At 44.6% G+C, this 14,375-nt stretch overlaps 3 protein-coding genes across 3 annotated transcripts; all 3 read left to right on the forward strand.

The window, feature by feature from the left end:
* Window positions 1-2,410: 2,410 nt before the first annotated feature.
* LAJ45_08288 (uncharacterized protein) lies at window positions 2,411-3,506 on the forward strand (the record flags this gene model as incomplete). Its single annotated transcript, XM_046117839.1, has 5 exons — window positions 2,411-2,521; window positions 2,589-2,726; window positions 2,798-3,235; window positions 3,283-3,424; window positions 3,493-3,506. The coding sequence occupies 5 exons, from the start codon at window positions 2,411-2,413 to the stop codon at window positions 3,504-3,506; spliced, it is 843 nt and encodes a 280-aa protein (XP_045969126.1).
* Window positions 3,507-3,642: 136 nt separating this feature from the next.
* On the forward strand, window positions 3,643-5,182 carry LAJ45_08289 (uncharacterized protein; the record flags this gene model as incomplete). The annotated part of the gene is made up of 10 exons (XM_046117840.1): window positions 3,643-3,710; window positions 3,765-3,827; window positions 3,887-4,028; window positions 4,097-4,364; window positions 4,447-4,516; window positions 4,604-4,608; window positions 4,705-4,721; window positions 4,879-4,884; window positions 4,945-5,094; window positions 5,154-5,177. 10 exons carry the CDS (start codon window positions 3,643-3,645, stop codon window positions 5,175-5,177), a joined length of 813 nt encoding a protein of 270 aa, XP_045969127.1.
* A 1,757-nt stretch (window positions 5,183-6,939) lies between these two features.
* On the forward strand, window positions 6,940-8,448 carry LAJ45_08290 (uncharacterized protein; the record flags this gene model as incomplete). Its single annotated transcript, XM_046117841.1, has 7 exons — window positions 6,940-7,125; window positions 7,193-7,229; window positions 7,289-7,356; window positions 7,411-7,799; window positions 7,868-7,966; window positions 8,022-8,038; window positions 8,105-8,448. 7 exons carry the CDS (start codon window positions 6,940-6,942, stop codon window positions 8,446-8,448), a joined length of 1,140 nt encoding a protein of 379 aa, XP_045969128.1.
* Between the last annotated feature and the right edge of the window lie 5,927 nt (window positions 8,449-14,375).

Genomic DNA, 14,375 nt, shown 5'->3' on the forward strand with positions numbered 1-14,375 from the left:
GGGAGATGGTTCTGGGCATCGGTGAAGGGTTAGGAATTCACATGTAATTACATTTATATTTCTTTTGTACATTTTCTTTGTCAATGGAAGAACTGAGCTGTAATGAATTGAAGAAATAAATTAAAAAACGAAGTAAACACTCAACTTTACGTAGTTGGATGGTATTATAAAGTTGGTACATTCACTCTATAGACGTGTATGATCAAAGTGCTGCCCCATCTCTACACAAATGCAGGAACAAGAATCTACGTCTGTTAGAGCTTTGTATCGGGATCTTGTTTTAAGTATGTACGTAAATCCATTAAACATGCGCATACTCATACACTTCCCAACTGTCGGAAACATTTCCCCATACTTGTTGAAACATATTTGCATGTACCTATAGCTGCACCTTCACGAAAACAGTTATGGGGGCCCGTCCCCGCAATTAATATCAAGGACAGAAATCCCATAAAATCCCGCGACTAACGATTAAATTTGACAGGTTGGGGTACCTACATATACATACATACTACCGCACCTCCCTTGGTTTAGCCGAAGCTTGTTTTCTGGTTTCGGATATATGTGGGTGCTGGGATGCACGAGGTAGGGCCGGCCGGCCGGTTGTTGTTGTGAGATATGGTGGGGTTGACCATTGGGTTAGGGGTGAACGGGTTTGGACAGGCTGGAGGATTGTTCGGCGGCGCGGCGCCGGTGGATTGCCTGAGGTGTTATATTTGTCCGCAATTATAGCTCAACAATGCACGGAGAAGGGTAGTCTTAGACGGCTCTAAGTGATAGCTAGTGTTTTCACTCGCTTCGAGTCTGAAGTCTGATATCTTTAAATCATAAAATGTGCAGGGTATTATCTTTTATGTAGAGCAGCTGTACTTCTAAAAAAGCGGAGGTTTTGGCTACCATTGATACATGCCTTTGCAGTGCACGCGCCGCAGAATACTAACCCGGGAGAAAGAGCCATTTCCGAGCATTCAGGAGAAATCTCGGAGAATTCTCTATACAAGCATCATGCCATTCCTGTCACAACGTCCGCAGGTTCCTGGTTGTATCACCTGCCACGGCACACCCCGGAGAGCTGCAGCTGGGGCGAGTGATGGTATATGAACCCACAATGCGCAGATCAAGAAGGTTGGAGATCCATCCTAACTACCGAGGCAAGAAAATAACTATCGCTTAAGCTTAAGTATGTCGGAATATATTCCTGTTAGATATGACATGCTTAAGCGAGATGCCTCCAATGCAAGGTGACTGATGTGGGGAAACAGCAGGATGATTGATGAGGAGGAGGTGAGGGGGCGGAGGTTGCAATTGAGTATTGTATACCTTGATCGAGTGTTCATAAAGATTGTACAAATGTACATTCTGGCAGAATAGGATCCCGTAGGGGAAAAGTTGGTTTTGGCGGAGGGCGTATTGCCAACTGAATGGAGGGAGATATGGATGGAGGAGAGTTGGGAACGACAAGTTGCAACTGGCGTTTGAGGTGGTGATACTGAACGGTAAAAGAGACCATCCCATGCATATACGGATGTGATTGCCTGCGTGAAGGGATAGATCCAGAAGACTTGTGATGTATATTTTGTAAAGGGGGGGATAAGCAAAGATGACAAGTTTCGTTGAAGAACCCCGAGAGTCCAAGTGATGCGCTCACATTAACGGGATTAACTACAGCTAAGAGATGATAGAAGCCTTGTGAGGGTTAGGGTTCCTAGAATGTTATCAACTCTCACCCTCGGGAGCTCGTACTTTCACACTTTACATCAGTTTGTTACAACGACACCCACTCATCTCCTTCTATAATCCATCCCTTCATAAGCCTTCACATATTGTCATCGGATCTCTGATCTCATCTATCGTTTGGAAAAGCAACTTAAACCAACAGAATTCGCAATCGGGCAATCCTCCTGTTGTTTCGGAGAAGAGAAACTTGACAGGTAGGTTCTCATTATGAAAATGATCTCCCTGGCAAGGAGAAAGTACGAGAATAGAGCACTTCATTAACGGCCACGTAGAAAACATAGGAACCAGATGAAACCCCCGAATATCTCTATGGATCTATGGCTACTCTAGTTTAAATTAATAATGCTCCACTATTTACATATCTACATACCTATCAACAGTCGGGGCATAAGTATGCTTTTAGCGTGCTAGAGCTTCGCCTATCAGAAACGCACGATGCCATATTCACGCGGATCGAGTACTGTTTCTCTATCACTGAGACCTCCAGCTGCAGCTGACCACGCTCAGAATGGTTGAGATTACTAATAATACATACAGATTTGGGTTACGGCCACGCCTGCCTCGGCACCCTCGTATCCGATAAGCGAAGAGTTGGGTTTATAACAGGCCAACGCCGTAATTTTTTGACAGACCCCTCGCGCGATCAATCAATCAAGAAGGCTTAGCATTAGCAATGTCGAAAACTACCTCCCCATTCTTCGCGGGGCCTAAGACGGGCCCGTTGCCCACAACAGACCTGCTCTCTTGGATGTTTGACGATCAAGGTTACGATTGTAATAAAAAGGTGAGCAAGTACTTAGCCTTCTACCTAGCTAGATATAGAGCACAGCGAGACTGATTGTGTTGAGTAGATATATATCGATGCGAGTGACACGACGAGGTTCATCACTTCTGCAATTGCGAAGAGTATCGTACGAAAACTTGCGAAAGGTTTACGAGATGCCGGACTAAATAAGGGAGATTGTGTGCTAGTCCATGCTTTTAATGATGTGAGTGTTCCGGCGGTTTGTGTACTGATACAAGGTGCGAGATAACATAATACTGATCTAGACCTTTAAAGATCTACTACTCAATGCTGGTTCTCGGTATAGTAGCGGCTGGTGGTGTCTTCACTGCCACTAATCCCGCATATACAGCGCGAGAGATGGAATACCATATCAAAGCCTCGAATGCGCAATTCATTATCACCGAGCCGGAGATGCTCCCAACTATCCTTGAAGTTGCGAACAAGAGCGACATAAATATCAAGGATATCTGGATATTCCATCCTTTGAAGGATCAGAAAGTGCCAGCTGGGGAAAAATCATGGGAAGAGCTGCTGACAAAGGGGGAAAGTGACTGGGTGCGATTCGACGATGAAAGGCTAGCGCGGGAGGCAACCGCATTCAGACTCTTTAGTAGCGGGACCACGGGGCTGCCGAAGGCGGTGGATATATCGCATCTGAATCTTATGGCTCAGCATGTTGCAGTAAGCGAATTTAAGCCAAAGCCATACGAGGTTCGTAATGACGAGAGTATTTTTGATACTCTGCTGACATTGGATAGCCGATTTCCATTATACCGCTTCCCATGTTCCATGTGGCTTGTGTACCACATGCCCATGTAGTCCTCTTAAGGGCTGGTCGAACAGCTTACATTCTGCGCCGTTTTGATCTTGAGCTTTACCTCTCAACCGTTGAGAAATATGGTATCAATGAGCTTGGACTTGTACCGCCGCTCGCTGTATTATTAGTTATGTCGCCACTAACGAAAAAGTATTCGCTTCGTAACATTAAAACCGTACTCATTGGTGCAGCGCCATTGAGCAAGGATATTCAAGCAAGACTGAAAAACACAGTCAACCCAGACAAGAACCCATTAGTTAATCAAGTATGGGGGATGACTGAGAGCACTTGTATCGCAACCATGTTTCACAACATGGAAGACGATGATACGGGCAGTGTGGGAAGACTGTTGCCAAACCTTGAGGCCAAGTAAGATCCTTCCCCGTTTTGGTAGTTACTTAAATATAGTTAACGCATTTTCAGATTGGTTGATGGTGCAGGAAACAATATCAGCGCCTACGATACTCCAGGCGAAATTTGCTTGAGGTATTTTTCTGATGGGTGCTCTTGGCGGAGTTGTGGCTTATTTTCTTTCAAAATTTCAGGGGTCCCACAATGATCAAAGGTTATTATAATAACGACGCGGCGAACCGAGAGTCTTATGATTCGGATGGCTTCTACCATACCGGTGATATTGGTCTTTGCGATGGCAAAACCAAGAAATGGTACATTGTCGACAGGAAAAAGGTAAACCCCTGTAGGACCCCTGCGTTTGTGTGGATTGGCATTAACAATCGTTACTTTGGCTCTTATAGGAGCTTATTAAGGTTCGAGGCTTTCAAGTCGCCCCACCAGAGCTGGAGGGAATCCTACTGGAACATCCCCACATCGTTGATGCAGCGGTTATCGGAGTTGTTGCCGAAACACATGGGTCCGAGCTTCCCAGGGCGTATGTTGTCAGGAGACCTGGATCAAACCTTGAGGAGCAGGAGGTCAAGGAATACATGAAGACAAAAGTGGCATCATATAAACAACTTGAAGGTGGAGTTGTATTTTTGGATGCAATCCCGAAAAACGCAAGTGGTAAGATATTGAAAAATGCGTTGAGAGAACTGGCGAGGAAGGAAATGGCAGCAGTGAAGGCAAAATTGTAATTGCTTATTAGGTATGGATTTGAGTTATTCAATACTAGCCATCTATGAAATCCTTGCACTTCACGATTCCCCGGGTCCTGGGTGTTCTACTCTACATATGCCTGCCCTGATACCGATACTCTTATTTTCACGACAGTAGATCACATAGGGCGGATAGCCTAAGTAAAGGTTACGTAAGTACCCGGGGATCTGTCCTAAGCAGTGGGTAAGCCGGCTGCTATATACTTAAGTTGATACTAAACCCTTACTCGATGGGTACCTACATACAGTCGCACCTCGTTATGTCGTTAGCGTATTCTGGGAGCCAAACCCCTACGAGACAGCAAATATACGAGACAGCAAATAGTTTTTGGTGGAGAAGGGCAGTACCTGTCTCGCAAATTCGTACGAGACAGCAAGAGGTCCGAGATATCGAATTACGAGATAGCGAGGTGCGACTATAGTTAAGGGTGACCATCACTAATGCTCCGTTCCCAAATAAGAAGTAAAGTCCCAAGTAATCTCTCCAGGAAAGACACTACAGCACTCAACTGCGAGGCTTGATGCAAGGGCCTCACTTGTCCATTCTACCTGCGTTAAAGTGTCACTGCAATGCCCTTCGCTTGAAGGAAAATCGCATCATGGCATACCAGCATATTCTGAGGCTCAGTAACTCCTATGTAGGTACTGCTAGCTTACTGGCGCGCCTCATAGTCGTGTATATTTACCAATTTCATAGGATGTGAACGGATTTTTATCATGACATAACGGATACTCAAGGTTTGTTTGATCTTCTATCCGCTAGATATTAGATTTACTCTCATTTACCAGAACTCAGAGTGATAACTAGTCTCCCGGAACCCTTTTTTCCGTTCATTCACCTATGGCCTTCGTTATTTGGCCTAGTTATATGAACTTACCTCCTGTCTAAGACTGACCACAGGTTTGACAAGAATGGGGGTCCCGAAGAACTCTAACTTACATACGTTAAGTCCAGTCTAGTACTAACTGTAGAGTGCCTAATCCAAAACCTGGGATTGAAAGGGGTAGCCGCAGTTGGTATTGCATATTCTGGAGCCAAGCTCGTTACTTTTACATTTACGGAAATGCGGGGTTGATTTCTTTCTTTTTTTTTTGACTAGTACAAGTGATATGATGAGGCTAGTATGGTGGGGGAAACCTTGACACAGAGTGCCGCGACATTGATTTTGCTTACTAACACATACAAATTACGTGCAAAGAGTGGTCTAGGACGAGGAAAAGTACCATACAAACGACGTTGTCCTAGCCAAAATATTTTCACAACTCAACAACGAAGAATGATTTTAAAAATCTGAGCAGATAGAACGATAAAGCAGGTGAAACTGAGCAGATCTATCTAACAATATGTGTGGTGGTGGATGAGCTATAAGCGGTCAAAGCCGAGGTGTCTAAACTACTCCGTGACAAGGCTTCCCCGCCCCCCATAGGTACTTGGGTTTGGCGGGAACTACCGCACTCGGTTACTTGGGATGAAACAACTTGTTTGTGGCTAGTTACTTAGTCCACATACACCTAGTGTTAGTTATCTGTGGAGCCTCGGTCTCGCAGTAATTGCTGTGGCGTACATATGTGGGCTATGTGATGGTTTTACAGTATCCAGTCTAGAGCAGAAGAGTATATATCAGGTACGTACAGACCTTCAATGGGAATATATTATGTGCTCTACCTACCTAATGAGGACCCTGGTCTCAGCCTGGAAAGGGTCCACAAAGACGTTGAACATCGCCCTCTAACTCCTAGATTCAAAGGCCTGGACTTTTAAGATGTTCTATTGGTGGTTTATGCCGAGCTAAGGCTGCACCCCCAAGGATTCACGCTTGCCAGGCCTTCTGGAATGCTGCAATGTAATGAAAAGTCCCAAATCCCTGGTACCCGGGATTCCCCTGGGGTGACAAAACCAGAAAGTAAGATTGTTTATTCTCAGCTCGGAGTCTATTGGACGGGCAGATCCTGCGCTTCCGATCATGATCTTCTGTAGGTTGGCACTTGCACATGGCTGGACGGAAAGTCATAACCACGTTTTGTATGGCGTTTTGGTGTAACAAACCACACTTCAAACCAGCCTGAACCTGGAAAGAGGATACCATAACTTCCAGGTTGTGATAGTTTAGACTATTTCGCCCCTGAGGATGCACAGAGTTTTCCAACTGATTCGAAGCAGTAATGCCACCCCAGAGGTGTGTAAATAGGTGGATGTGGTTATATGTGCTGATTCTATAATACTCATTAGTTCCCCCGTCTTCCCATTCTCCCCAAGGAATCCTCATACCGAGTAATGCCTAGTCGGCATCTGATGCAGTCGAGCTGCACTTGCACTCGTGTCTGCGAAAATCTCTAAGACCCCTACCCCTACCCCCACCCCCGCCTTACTCACATGTAACCCTAGACTTGCCATATATACTAACAATATCAACCTCAATAGCTTAAGTATTTTATAATCACTTGACCATTTATTCCGAAATCTCGGCTCTGTGTGATAGTCAATGGAGATGCACACGTTGCTGGAAAGGGCCAGTTTGGGAGATGACGAAAACCGCGGTCCAAGGCTATTGATTACGGGAATAACGTTGATGATAATAGCAGTTCTAGTCTTGACTGGGAGGATATACTGTAGGGCTGTGTTGTTGAGGAGGATGGGCAGTGATGATTGGTGTATGATCTTAGCAACGGTATGCATTGACGTCACTTAGAATTTGGGGAAGTTGATACTAATCTTTATTATTATTTGTGGGAAAGATCGTCGCTATTCCAATCCTGGTTACGAATTGTATAGGTGAGAAATGATATCTTGTATATGTCTGTACGAGAGTAGGAAACTGATAGTTCACGCAGGTGTTATGGGTGGAGTTGGGCGCCATACCTGGAAAACATCTATAGAGGCACAAAAGATGGCAGTAAAGGCAAAAATACTCTCTCAGGCCTTATATTATCACCAATTTCTAATACCTCCGTAGATGGGTTATGTTGCCATGATGCACTACTTCCTTGCCCTTGGCCTGACCAAGTGCTCCCTACTCCTGTTCCTTATTCGTCTTGCCCCCAGCACTCGTCTTTCAAAGATATCTTGGGGGATTTTCTACTTCGTCGTCGCATACACTATTGCTGCATTCATTCTCTCAGCTGTACAGTGTGTGCCTGCATCTTTCATATGGGAGGTCATATCGGAGGGAAACAAGGTCCATGCCGTTTGTCTGCCACAGCGACCACTCAACTTTTCGCTATTTCCAATAAACATATTCACAGATATAGTGATTTGGTTGTTGCCATTAAGGACGATTTGGAGCATCCAGATGCCGTTGAGACAGAAACTTGTGTTGTTGGTGATCTTCTCAATGGGTAGTATGTGAGTATTTTTCAAGACAAAGTGCGACAACCCGGTGTATGAAGATACTGATGAAAGTGGTCGGGTAGGAGTGTTTTGGCTGGTATTCTGCGTCTCTCCAGCGTCGAGACATCACTCACTACGACAGATCCCATGTGGGATAATATGAACCTCGGAATATGGTCGCTGTAAATACCGCCTCCACCCCGAGAGTTCAATCTCAACTACTGACTTATTCTATAGAGTCGAAGTTCTGATTGGTATAATCTGTGGTTCCGCCCCTGCTATCAAACCCCTCTTCTCTAAATTCCTTCCCGGGCTCTTAGGCAGCTCAGGCGCCATATCAGACAATAGTAACAACCCCGACTACAACAATCGCAGAAACAAGAGCAACCGACATTCGCGTCACTTCCCCGGCTCCCTCTCGAGGCAGCAGACAGCATATGCGCTTAGGTCTGTTAGTACCAGGCGCGGGAGCGTGATGGGAGATGGCAACACATCGACTGAGAGATTTGGGCCGAGGACGAGGATTGAAGGACCTAGAACGGCGACAAAGTTGGATACCACTAGTGAGACAGCTAGCGAAGAGTATCTACGGGATGGGGATATAGAACGGGAGGTGATCATGAAGAGCACGGAGGTGCAGGTTAACTTTGAGGAGAGGGTATGACACCTGGAGAAATCAAACGATGGCACATTTTAATCTTTTGTCTGTAAATATTTTGGAGCAGTCACGCTTATGTGAACTATCCTATGTATTTTTCTTTTATTTGACGTTTTCATTTGTTTATTCTTCGATCATGATTCCGAAATGTTTTGTCTTCTAATTCGATCCACACTGGTAGAAAAATTGCGGGGACTTCATTCGCACCAAATGATGCCTATCGAGTGTTTCTAATAAACCCATTACGGCATTGTAGAAAATATTGCGAAACTCTTTGTTTGACCCGTAGTTACCGCTAAATTTTTAAGTATATTTTCTAGATGTTCAGCCTTTAATTCTAGAGGAGGAAAAGTGTGATGCATCATGCTGTTCCTTCGTTCTCTGTATGTATCTGCCACCACACGACCAGCCAAACTCTAAACCACTCGGTAGTCTTAGTGCCGATCTGTGGGTGGCACGTGCGATATGGAAATGATCAGAATGTGGGTTTCCTTGGAGGGCTAGGTAGCAACGCCTCACGTACATTCTCGAGACGCTTGCCTACAGGTACTGTAGATACCTAGCTGGATAATTTGGATGAATCGGTTTTCGGACCTTCATCATATTGAAGCAGGTCGTTTAGTGCATGCTTTACGTTTCACATACAATGTTTTAGGGAAAGGCAATTTTATCTTTCTCGGCTCTTTCTAGACCTTTCACCTTACTTAATATGATTGCTGATCTCTGGATACGGTTTGTGCGAGCAAATCTATAAGCTATAAACCAAACTCCATATATTTCCTCTATCGCATGTAATAATTCTAGTGTGATACTAACTCACTCCTTCAGTTAGTTAACACATCCCGCTTTGCTCAAACACTTCACGTCAAATCTCACGATAGACAGGGCCCCCCGCTTCATTAAATACACAAACCCATAGATATAAACATAGTTGTGAATACTATAGCTAGTAGATGAAACAAAATCTAAAGAAAATGGTTCCTTTCCTCATGTAGGGGTTGCCGCCCCCCCGCTTCCATCCATAACTCTACTTCGAGTGAAAACAAACATTTAAATATCGTGGCCGACATGACAGCTTAACAGAACTAAATAATCCTCGCCGAATCAATGAATCGCAAGCATTCAAACACTGAGGAACAAGGACAAAGACACATAACACGTACTGACAGACTGCCCCCCTCCTGGATGTCCAATTGTCCAAACTTTAGTTTTGTTAGCCCCCCCCCCCCCCTGCAAGAGTGGAAGTCACTTTTTGTATGGATTTGCCACCTGGACACTCGCCACCGTCCAGAACGCCAAGCCCACAGGCCCAAACTATTGGTCTTTTTCTCCATCTCCGTTACAACAACGGGCAGGACGACAGCCATATAATTAGTTCTTTCTGGAGTTCCTCGAGGGATCCATCTTAAATAGCTCAACCGGATCCCGTCATCATTGCAAGAGCGTTTACCGATCTTGGAAATCAGATTCCTCCAACCATCCTACGGTTCAAATACTAGATCAAGCCCAAAATTTCCAGGACGAAGTTCGGGGATAGTTCCGTCAGTGGCAACGGGAGTCCTATCGACACGATGAGCAGTGTGCTCAGTTACAACGGACTTTGGACCAAATGAGACGGGAGTTCCAGCTCTGTTTTGATCAAATATCCAGAGAGTTTGTACCCTCTGACATACATAACTATTAGGGTACTTATCAGTAATACAGTCAAACGTTGCTTCTATTGCGTCTATACAACACATCGTGTGGAAACAAAGCACATCTCCGCTACCTAGACGGAGTACAAGCTGGCCCGATCACTCGGGACGACTTGCTTATACTCACAGGTAATATTCCTCTACATCTATGCACATGAGTAAAATCCGGGCCTAACATGCCTTAGTGCTCCAATGCCAGGAGCTTGCAGTTGTACTTGGACTTCCAGCCCTGCTTCCGAATGTGACAGTTACGGACCGTCGTCAACAAATTGCATCGTATCTCGGTATATCCATTTGATGTATGCATTTTCAGGACATTTCGCTGAGTTGAAGTATTCGGAGTGCACCCAAGGGTTAACCTTTTCGATAGGCAGGCCACTCGGAAAATGAATAAATCCAAGTTCAATACTTCGATAGGCAAAGTATACGATGAAGGGGAATAGAGGCAGGGTCAGTTCTGCTAAGATATAGCAAGTAAACAGTATACAGTTACTGCCCCCCATCCCCCATCATGAGTGTTCAAGGACAGTAGGACAAGTTTTGCTACTCACTCGATAGAGGGGTGAGTGCAATTTAGAGCATCAAAGCAGTCAAGCAACGAGATAGAAAGCAAAAGAAAGGTCAGAAGAACTCTACAAGCCAGAGGCCAGCGAGAGAACGAAAAGGTTGCGTAATGAGGAAATAGAGAAAGAGAACAGAAGCGAGAGACAGAACCCCTTTATATATTCAATAACTCCAGTCCGAGTATGACTCATATGTCCGTGTAATGGAAACCGATAGAACATAAAGGAAACCGGTATTACAAATCCTAGCCCGCTGCGAAATGCATACTCTTTACGCCCCAACATGATATCCGTCCGTATTGCCAAAACGCCGTTACAAAATTGCGAGTCTTTCCTGTCGAGCGATAGGCGAGAGTTTAAATTATTTGAGCGTTCACTCGGACTTCAATTATTCAGGCGGTACTTGTGAGTGAGTGAGTGAGTGGGTGGGCATTTAGATTTGACTACGAGGTTGGCTGGTACTTTGTTGGTATACGGTTAGGAGCCAGATGGAAGTATCCTTTTGGCATGGTTGCCGATCGATTATCTTGCAATAGTCGTTGTCTTGGTATAAAATTTGGCTGATACAAGTTTAGGAGCCTGTTCTCATACGATCGCAAGTATTACTTTTGGCTTATTTCAAATTACGTCATTCGAAGTAAGGTTATGGTCATGAGCGGGGGGGCGGCAGCCCCTCCGTGAGGGGAAGTATTCCTGGGCTTTGGGATCATGTACGATCACTCGGATTTATACATCGTAAAAAATTATTGAGCAAGTACATAGGACGAGGCAGCCAGGTGATCTTTAATTTTTAAGTCGGCACAAACTCATTAAATATATAGTGACAAGTTATATAGGTCTCGATATGCCAGTGATAGTTGTCAACATGACATGTATGAACAGTCGACCCGTTCGGATTCGACATCTTAAAAGCTAAATACAAGGATGTATACTTTACATAGCCAAAGAACATCATATATACCTGTAAGTATCAATGCTATCCTTTCTCGTTAATATATACGGACCCTTTTATATTATTTGGGGCTCTCTAGGAGTCGATAATCTCAGAGGAATCAGCTAGGTCTAAACATGGATTATCACTCGGAAATATCCCTCATTTCATTTTCTCCATGTATTTTGTCTTTTCGCGGCCTAATTGCTGGTTTGGTTTTCTATTTTTCTAGATGGCCCCCTATGGTGTGGAGAGCGAGTAAATAACCTTGAGTTTAGAAGGCCCACCAGAGTAAGGTTTATTTTGCCTTAGATACTCAATCCACCTCACAACCTTTAGAAAGCCCGACATTATCAGTTCTACTATCAAATAATAACACGCAGATCAATATCTAAAAGCCAGCTGGGGAGTGCCGTCCACCATCAATGAATGAGTCTTAAATATCTTGTGCTAGGCGTCCTGGTCTACGCACCTAAGAAAGCTTAGTAAGAGAGATCTAAGGTAGTGAGAGATGCTTGGCTACATGCTTGTTGTTAGAACACAACAATCCTATTAGCGTTCCTCTCGGCCGCCGGCGATCCTAAGGGCCACCGGATCGCGTTGTGCAGCCCTTCCAGCAATAGGCATTTCCCTATGAACTAAGCACTTCGTATGCGAATATATGTCTCAGGGTCCAGGGACCAATCGGCTTTACTTCTATAGTTCCCTTGTATCTTAGTTATTCAGATATTGGGGATCCACAATGATACAAAGGTGTAAGAGGATAGAGGACATGTCGAGGTTATCTTCAGGTCTTTTGGTGTTTTTGACAGTGCCAGTAATAGGTATAAGACTAAAAAGGTACTAACCCAGGCAGTCCTATATTTTCCTCCACCGATAAAGAGTGAAGACTCGGATTTCCTAACATGCGGGCCGTGCATTGTGTATTGTGAAAAGTCTCGAGACTGGGAATAATTTCTCATATGACAGACTATCCGCAATACCCTCCTGTATTTCCCAGTTTTTAGAAGAGGTCTTTGACTGCGAAAATGGCCAGGACCAATTTTAAAACATACAATCACTTATATTTTTGAAAAATCGCGAGATTATCTCTTCCCTAAAAATTTAATTCTCTTATTGAAGTTGCCTCTGAGCCTCATCAGGATCATTCATTATTTATCTTGTATCTTGAGGTAAAGTCTTAAGACTTCCCAGATATAGCGCGCACACATGTTAATCATTCAAAATCGAAGCTTTTAGTTGCGCTATGTCAAGAATTTCGTTCTCAGTTTTTAGGCCTGCTCAAAGTCTGGTGACCTTGATATTCGAAGGAATATTTGGCTTCACACCCGGTGACATATATTGGTCGAGATCCGTTTCCATCGTCCAAGTCTAGTGAATCTTTACACGCCTAAAGCCTGTACCACCCTGCCAAGTCCGAAATGTTCAAGACACTGCTTGTGTGACCACTCAATAATGTTACAAAGTAGTCAAGCCACAATGGCTTTTGTGATCCCGGAGGGTGTTGTTAGTTACGTTTTCTTATGGGTTGACTTTGTGCGGTGGTCAGTTCGCAAGGTCTGGATTTGGTATTCGGCGCTCTCAATTTGATTTCTCCTGAATAAGAGTAATCACTTGCAATAATGCAGGGTCCTCTCAATTCAACGCGTAATCCATTAAATGCGTCCCTTGGGGGTTAGAAGTGTGTGTTGCAACCAGATGACAGGCGGGATTCGGGCCTAAGTACAGAAGTTTTGGTTGCCGGTGCAACACGAAATTTGTATGGGAACACCATACAAAATCAGAAACACTCAAATCATGACTTTAAAAATTAGATCGCACACACCTGAAGAATGGACTTAAAATTCTAGAATTCTCTGTGCTCCGTCTTAAGATAGTTCCCAGCTGTCCTTGAAACTTTGGAATTTTTTGGATGAGGTTGGGTGGTTGCTTCGGGTAGCTAAACATGGCTACTTTGGCTGTAAAAAGGGTATATTACCAAAACCTCTGTCCTAGTACTTTAGGTATGCACTTATTCGATCCCCAACAATTGTTCCCAGCGCCTATAACACCTACAGTGGGGTTTCTCTGTCTCGATACATATCCGGCTCGCCTCATATCCGAATGACAGGAGCTGCGCAAAATAGGTTCGGGATATCCGCCTTCTTTCCCTCACAGCAATATGGGATATTCCGTTGATGGTGCTAATTTGACGCAGTTTAGCCTCGACTGTTGCCAAGAGATGTCTCGCGGAGAAGCACAGTGCTGCGTTGTTGACTAAGACATTGCGTAGGTTGCTCTACTCTAGATGCTTTGGGGTCAGAGCCTGAGTAGCATAACGTCTGCTCTTGCTTCGAACGACTCAGGCTACTCTTTGCGTTCGTCCCATCTGTTGTAGTACGGTATTCTACCTAATAGGCGTATGTAGTTGTAAGCTCCTCCGCTCCTCCGAGACATTCTTGGCAATCGTCCAACAGAGTAGAGACTCACTTTATAAAGCTTGCAACTGTGATGGAGCTGGAAGTCCGAGTTGAGAGAGTTGTATTCTCATTGGGTGATCCGAAAGACTGGGGATTTTGGTTCGGACCTGAGCGAGTTTAGTAATGTGAATCGAAAGGCGGGAAGCGAGCGTGTTAAAATATCATGGCTGGAATTGAAGAAAGCTCCGCGATTGAGCAGTGATTAGATTGAATTGATTAGAGCAGGTCCTCGGATGCGCGCCGATTTCTTGCTGCTCCGCCTCCCTCACGATCCGGGACATGAAAA

The sequence above is a fragment of the Morchella importuna genome (genome assembly GCF_003444635.1).
Source record: "Morchella importuna strain M04M26 chromosome Unknown Morimp01GS028, whole genome shotgun sequence".
NCBI classification, from domain to species: Eukaryota; Fungi; Ascomycota; class Pezizomycetes; order Pezizales; family Morchellaceae; genus Morchella; species Morchella importuna.